This window comes from Pistacia vera, unplaced genomic scaffold (assembly GCF_008641045.1).
Source record: "Pistacia vera cultivar Batoury unplaced genomic scaffold, PisVer_v2 Contig1663, whole genome shotgun sequence".
NCBI lineage: Eukaryota > Viridiplantae > Streptophyta > Magnoliopsida > Sapindales > Anacardiaceae > Pistacia > Pistacia vera.
The window spans coordinates 1-7240 of NW_022195751.1; the positions used below are offsets into that span (position 1 = coordinate 1).

At 36.3% G+C, this 7240-nt stretch overlaps 1 protein-coding gene across 1 annotated transcript; it reads right to left on the reverse strand.

Moving 5' to 3' along the window:
- Window positions 1–478: 478 nt before the first annotated feature.
- On the reverse strand, window positions 479–6885 carry LOC116125497 (putative E3 ubiquitin-protein ligase LIN-1). The gene is made up of 17 exons (XM_031411208.1): window positions 6137–6885; window positions 5875–5947; window positions 5450–5692; window positions 5266–5339; window positions 3965–5146; window positions 3476–3617; window positions 2934–3179; window positions 2534–2828; window positions 2270–2391; window positions 2052–2171; window positions 1799–1930; window positions 1588–1710; window positions 1400–1510; window positions 1173–1319; window positions 969–1094; window positions 712–828; window positions 479–628 (listed from the first exon to the last, which is right to left on the reverse strand). Exons 1-17 carry the CDS (start codon window positions 6880–6882, stop codon window positions 611–613), a joined length of 4017 nt encoding a protein of 1338 aa, XP_031267068.1. The 5' UTR covers window positions 6883–6885; the 3' UTR covers window positions 479–610.
- Window positions 6886–7240: the final 355 nt, after the last annotated feature.

A 7240-nucleotide genomic window follows, 5' to 3' on the forward strand; every position in this document is an offset into this window, starting at 1 on the left:
ACTTTTGGAAATTATTGGTAAATGAATAACATTTTATTTGAAAAAATATTTAAAATTTCAACTTCAATATGCTTGTAATGTAATTTTAATTCATTTAAGCTTTCTATTATTGCCACCATAATATATATATATATTACAAATTCTTTTGTATAGCTATAGTTCGATACAAAGTGACTTTGCAATAAACATCATTGGGTGGTCTAGTGGTTGGACAATAACTTATGGGTGTATTACTTAAGAGATAACCATTAGAGGTATTCCTTGTCGTTAACTTCAAGATCCAGAGATTAATCGATGTACACGCAAACTGGTTTGGACAAAGTTAATAAACATCCCTGGTTGGTCTAGTGGTTGAACAATGACTTTTGAGTGTATTATTTAAGAGATAACCATTAGAGGTATACCTTGTCGTTAACTTCAGGATCCGAAGATTAGTTGATATACATGCAAACCGGCTTAACAGCTCCTAAAAAAAAAAAAAAAAAAAAAAAAAAAGGGCTTTGCTATCAACTATATATATAAAATGGGCTGTGATCTTCTGATTTAAACACAAGCTCTTTTTGTTCTCCTGGTAAAAATGCCACCACAATATCTGCTACTTCTGTTTTTGCTAGAGAGGGATCCAACCCTGTTGAGTATAATGATCGAGGAAATTAGAGCAAACCCTTTAGAGAAGTAAACACAATATGTAAGATGAGTAAATAAACAAACCTTGATTAGACCTGTCTCTGTACCGCATAAAACAATGTCATTGGCAGTGAGGAGACTTGTTATCTTGCTTCCTGCTGATATTCTCCCCACTTTCTGTTGTGTGCCTCTCAACCAAATCTGTATTGATGCATCAACGTAGCAGTCAAATCAAGGAATGTGTGTTATGTATGAAAAGTATCTTCTCTTTCGTCAATCAGATCGATGAATATGATTGATGGACTCGGATTGTTTCTGTGCGGAAAGCTGGAAAAAAGTACCTGCAGAGAGCTTGCTGAGTAGCTGCAATTTAAGTATATGAAGTCTTCCACTACTCCCATGGCTAGTATACTTGTTCCTTTTTCTGGAACAACTGTTATTTGTGGCTTACATCGTCTTCTCCATTCCTGTATTGTTCCTTTAATAAGTTTGAGGTTCTTGTGCAATATATGTGTACATGTTTACAGGATAATCTATTAGTTTACCTTTATATTTGAACCCTCTACAATTGAACTTGCACTATAAAGCCATTCTCTATACACAACAATCGAATTAATGGACTTGCTTTGCATTCTCCAAATCTTAGCTGGTGCCTTTATTTCTCGCTCCTGGTAGTTTGTCATTGCTAATTCCTGAAAAGATTTTAATGCATCAAATATATAAGATTTCTTTTGATGCATGAGTTTCTACAAGATAAGACCATTAAGCAAACCTGTATGCTTGAATCCGTGCAGCCTGCATAAATTCTTTTTTGAATAATACTCATGCTCTTCACTTTTTTACTCATGCAGATATCTTTCACGGTTCTGGATGAGTTAATCACCTGGAGAAGAACGTAGGAACTTTCTGAGATATATAACTTTCAAAGGCTCATGATAAATTTGTAAGTTAAATAATTACCTTCAATCTGTGGCCTTGTGTGATTGCAAAAATGGCTTTGCCATAGGTGTCTAACTTTTGAATTGGCTCTTTTGTTGATATAACTTCAATTAGCTCTAATTTCCTCTGGACCATTTGCCAAACCTGTAAAACGAAGATGGGTTTTAAAACAGACTCTTCAACTAGATGAAGGCAAGAAAATTTGTCTTTGTAGATAAAGAATACAATATACCCTGATGGTTTTATCAGCAGATCCACTTAAAAGGCTATCCCCTGGTTCAAAAAGAGAGAAACAAGTCACTGTCTTTCTATGCTCCTTAATGTCCCATACAAGTATGGCCGATTGCATTGTGATGTCCCACACCTGTTTAATTCACTCATACATCACCATTGTTGTTTTTCAATAACACAATTTTTGTGTCATTTTGGATGGTCCAAACAAGAACAATATATTTAATTTGCAAGTCGATCCACTATAAACGTACCTTAATTGAACCATCTGAGTATCCACTGTAAAGCAGTCCCTTGTAGTAGATAAGGGCGGTTACAGCACCACTGTTCTTATAACTTGCCTCCAGAATTGGTGTGTGAACACAAGAGATACGCTGCTCTTACCGTTGTAAATAGTATAGGTAAGAAAGTGATTGAATAAATGTCACTGATGGTAAATATGTAGATGTACATTATCAGAAAAACTACTAACCGATTTGTTGGGAAGATAGAAGTCAGCTACTCTATGTAATTCCTCTGCCATCCAGGATACATTTGAAAATCGTCTCAATGACTCCCGCACTCCTTCTGAGAAATTGATTATTTTTTGCATTCCTAAAGAAAGAAAATGTATCAGAATACGGGTTGATCAGACTGCATACTTGACTGTTACGCTACTCATGGTTGTGTAAAGTTCTGCTATGGCTTAATTTATCTCTGTAATTAGATGTCCTCATATTCCTTTAGATGACATTACCTTTACCAGAAGCATAGTTGTAGATGCAGAGACATGCCAAAAGTCTTTCTTCAATCTCCAATCCAGGGTGCAAAAATTCCTCAACTCCACCAAGCAATATTTCACATGCAGAATATCTTAGGCTATTTGGACTTTTTGCAATTTCACAACCAAGCCATGCAATAGCTGTGAGAGAGTCCCGAGAAACCTTCCTTGTATTACTCTTTAGTCCCTTCTCTAAAGCATGGAAGACGGGTTTCCCAATTTCAATGATGCTTTTGGCAATCTTACTGCTCCATGAGTCTATTCCTGCATCCTGCAAGTTCAAGCAATTGTCTTCATTCTATAATTGCTACTACCAGTAATCATCAGTTATAGATATGTGTATGCCATACTAATACTAATTTCTTATGCAAATTACCTGCAGGCTTTGGTCCAACCAGTCAAAGTTTCTTATCATGTTCCGAAGACAAAATGAGCTCAAACTTGCCTTTTTCACCAGCCATGCTACTGTGTATGGTTCTCCTGTCCAGGAAAAAGTTCCACCAATGTTCGAGAAAATGAATGAAGATAGCAGCTGTGTGTTAGAGCTTTCTTCTGATGCCATTGATTTGAGGAGGACCTGCATGGCATCTTCTCTAAACACACTTTGACCAGATGAGTTTTCCTGCATAAATTCATTTTTTGGTTATGTCAGTTCAAGCCTTCCCTAATACTTTTGTGCTTAAGTAACATGGAATAAAATTTTATTTGGTGGTAGCTAAATATGATAGAAAACAGTATTGCCAGGTAATGAAAGGTCATCTTATCACATGTAACATTAGTCTGGAAGAGTCTAGGTATATATCACAATTATACTACCATAGGTGAATTCATACCCTCTCTGAAATCTAGCCTAACATCAATATGACTGCAGGATGGGATCATTTTTCTGAGAATAGCTTCCATAATTTAGAAATTTACCAGTGCATCTAACTGAAGCAACAAATTTGCTGCAAAAATTTGGTAATCAGGCTGCAATTGCTGGAGAGAAAGCTTTAAAGTCTGTAGAATGTTGATGCCTCCTTCTTTGTGTATTCGCTGCAATAGGCCTATGGCTGATGATCTGCAATAAAAATGAAATCTCAGAAGGGCATCTTTAAGATTGGGATCTTGCTGTTAGCAGCATCAGTAACGTTGCTCCATCTAATGTCCTTAAAAACAGAATGAATGGATGCTAGACCATCCCTGTAACATGAATGTAAGTAGATTCAGGTTCATGCTTATTCACACTTTAATTTGGTGGTAAATTTCTATACACATCCAGTCAAAAGATTTCAAACAACTTATTGTGACGGTGAAAACTCTGGGATTGATTTTGACAAAGCATAAGTTTATGAATTTGTTTTCTTAATTTTCAGATTAGTTATATTTAAAATATGAAATACTGAATTTGAACCTTTTCTTCTGTACCTTGGTATGCGAAGGATCTCATGAAAAAATTCAAGAGCAATGAACATGGCGTGCTTCTCATTACTCTGAAGGAGGCAGATAAGTGGAGCCACTGGAATAAACTGAGAGAGATATTTTCTGCTTTGTCCATCAAACTGCATACATTTTACAAGAACAGTGGCCAAGGAGATTAATTCTTCCAGCTTTTGATATCTTGTAACATCTAGGAGGGCACTGAGGACGCGGGGTGAATTGATTGCAGCCAAGTGCATGTTATTAGTAGCATTGTCAAACGCAGTTACTAATACTTCAATAATCATCAATGATGCAGCTGGAGGTGTCAGGAGATTTGGTTTTGGCTTACCCTTATAAATGTCTGATGTGCACACAACCTCCGCCAGTGTTGGTAAGAGTTCTAAAGTCTTTATTTCTGTAGGAGATGGCTTTATCAAGTAGATAAGGATAGCTGCTTCATGAACATTTCTTTTAAGAGCACGCGCTAAGTCGCTTAAACATAAACCCTTCTTCTTGATGTCTTCTACAACTGATACATTGGCTGAAATGATAGTTGTTAGTATAGACACTGATGCCCTTATTACTGTGTCCTCTTTAGAGGTTGAAATGGCTGTCAGCAGCTGTTCCAATATTACATCCCTTAAAATTGCGTATTTTACTCCTGTTTTGCTCTTAAGCATTTCATAAATGGCAGTGACTTCTACAGCATAATCTTTGTCACCTTTCCTCAATTCTTCTGAGAAACATAAGCTTGAAATGGCTTTCTCAATTATTTCCAGCAATTCACTCTTGGAATTCCTTCCCCAAAGGGAATAATCTTCATCGAATCTTTTGCTACCTTGCGATTTCTGCTTTTTCTTCGTACAACTTCCGTGGCAGTCCATCTGAGTAAGCCTATATTTCTCCAGAGAATTAGATGTTAAGTGTTCAAAGAGCTGGACTTTCTGTGGCTGTAATGTTCTCTGAATTGTACAATCTTCTTCATAAAAAGTGTAATTTGATCTTTTATCTCCAAATTCAGAAATGGATAAATCTAATTCATTTATAGAACTCATGAATCCCTTAGAAAAATCCTTGGTGATATTCAATAGTTCATTAGATTCTCTGTGCATTGAATGTTGAGGAGCTTTTGTGAAAGTTATTGCTGTGGACTCTGGGCTTGATAAAGAGCAGTGAGCCTGCAGCTTCCTGCGTAAGCCATTGCATTTAAATGTGGAAAAAATCAGAAATTTTCGATACAAAAATATCTATTGCAGGCTTAAGGTATTCAACAAAAGTAACCTATAAGCAAGGACTGTGAACCTAACTGATCAAAAGTTTCTGGTTGTGGATTATCAGCATTTATTCTTTCATTTCCAATTAAGCTGATCTCCAGCTTTTCCTAATCACAAAAAGGTAGTGAGAAATGTGATACAACAAACCGGTAAACATTGATGTTATTTTGTAAAATACAAAATCATTAGCACACAATAATGCATTCTAAACAATTACCTCAAAATCAGCAGAGCATGAATCAACTGAGCTTAACACATCTAATTGAGATTCTTGCAGCATATCCTGGATGCATTTGATGCTTGAATTTTGTCCCGGTTTGCCAGTTTGAAGTGGTAACCTCGGAACTTGGTTTAAACGTTTTAAAGCTTTACTATCTGAAACTTCTCTGCTTCCCTTAGGTTCATATGTTTTGCCATCACTTATATTTTCATGAGGATCAAGTGGATGCACCTTTGCATACTGCATTAATATCGTCACACATCACAAGAAAATTAAATATGTAAATGCATACTGTATTTTATCTTATATATGGGCAATATATGAATCTTAAAACAGATTTAGAACTGAGAGTCCTCATTGGCACATAACAACTTAGATACGGAGTACTAGAGATGAAAAAAAAAATGTAATTCAAAGCATACGTTACAATAAGTTTGCAAGGTGTGTCCATGGTCAATTGCCTTCGAAGATTCTGTACCACTGGATACATCTTGCCTGTTCATAAATAGTAAATTATAAAGAGATCTTGCAGGGGCATTTGTAGTTTCTTAACAATTTTACTAGGAGAATTTTAATGAACAAACAATAAAAGAAGACAAAATAACAAGGTCATATGGCAGGCTTCAGTTTAGATTTACACAAGATTTTCCTGTAATATTAAGATGAGCATAAAGGGGCACTTACGTGGAATAATTTGCTTCTACATGAGGAGATGAAATATCTGTTTGTCCAGAGTGCACCAGTGGAGCCTCTTTGTATATCAAGACCTGATAATACATTAACCAATGTTTGTATCTTTTCGCCATCTGCCTCATGGCTTCAGTGGCATTTTCTTTACCAAAGTCCTCAAGGTAAAAAGATTCCAAGTTCCTCCTAGACATGGTGCCTGAAGGAAAAAGACTTTGGCAAAGTTCTGGTGCTAATTCTGTTCCTATCAGTCTTGGGAAAACTGATAATGCTTGGAGAAAATGCAGTGCTACCTGCAACTCATCCTTCTGGAGCTTCTTAACCACAGAGAGGTAAAAGTAAGAGCAACAAACCAAGTAACGGTTTGGAATTCCAGCTGTGACTTCATGTTCATCAAGCAATGCAGTTACCTGAAGCATTGACTCTGAATTTTTCAGCCTTGAAGTCATCTCTTCAGGCCATTTCGCCTGAATTGCAGCTTCGATACAGTCTATACCCCAGTAAAGATTTGACAGAACCGACTGCTCGGAGAATTCGAAGAACTCCTGCTTTTGAATATTTATCTTGGAGGTGCATCTCATTTTTAGAGACTGCCATCTTTCTACATTTGTTATGAATTCAAGAATGTATTGATTGATTAAAATGACAAGTGCCCTTATGGTTTCAAGGTCTGGTCTCTCATTATCTCTATATGAAGCTGATAAAAAGGAACTAGAAATGGATGCCATGGAGCTGCTAGACATATTGTTTTCATGAAGAAGAAGAAGAAGAAGAAGTGATCTTCTCTGGAGAGGAAAGAGTATAATACTATATAAGTTTTGTAAGCAATTACGTATGGAACACTTCCCCGTGACTGTTCCAGCCAATTCCATTCTTCAGCGCCCCTCTATTTCCTCCTATTATTTTTATTCAACGTTTTGTATTATCTGGAAAATGAGTAGCCTTGTGTCTAACTTTATGATAACTGGATATAATGAGAAATGATAGAATCTTACTCTGAAATCTATTTTTGAGTATTGTATTTTCCACTCATGAGTTTGGATCTACTAGCATTATTTGAAGGTACAGCTGACCAGGATGGCCCAGGAAAATCTGGCAGAA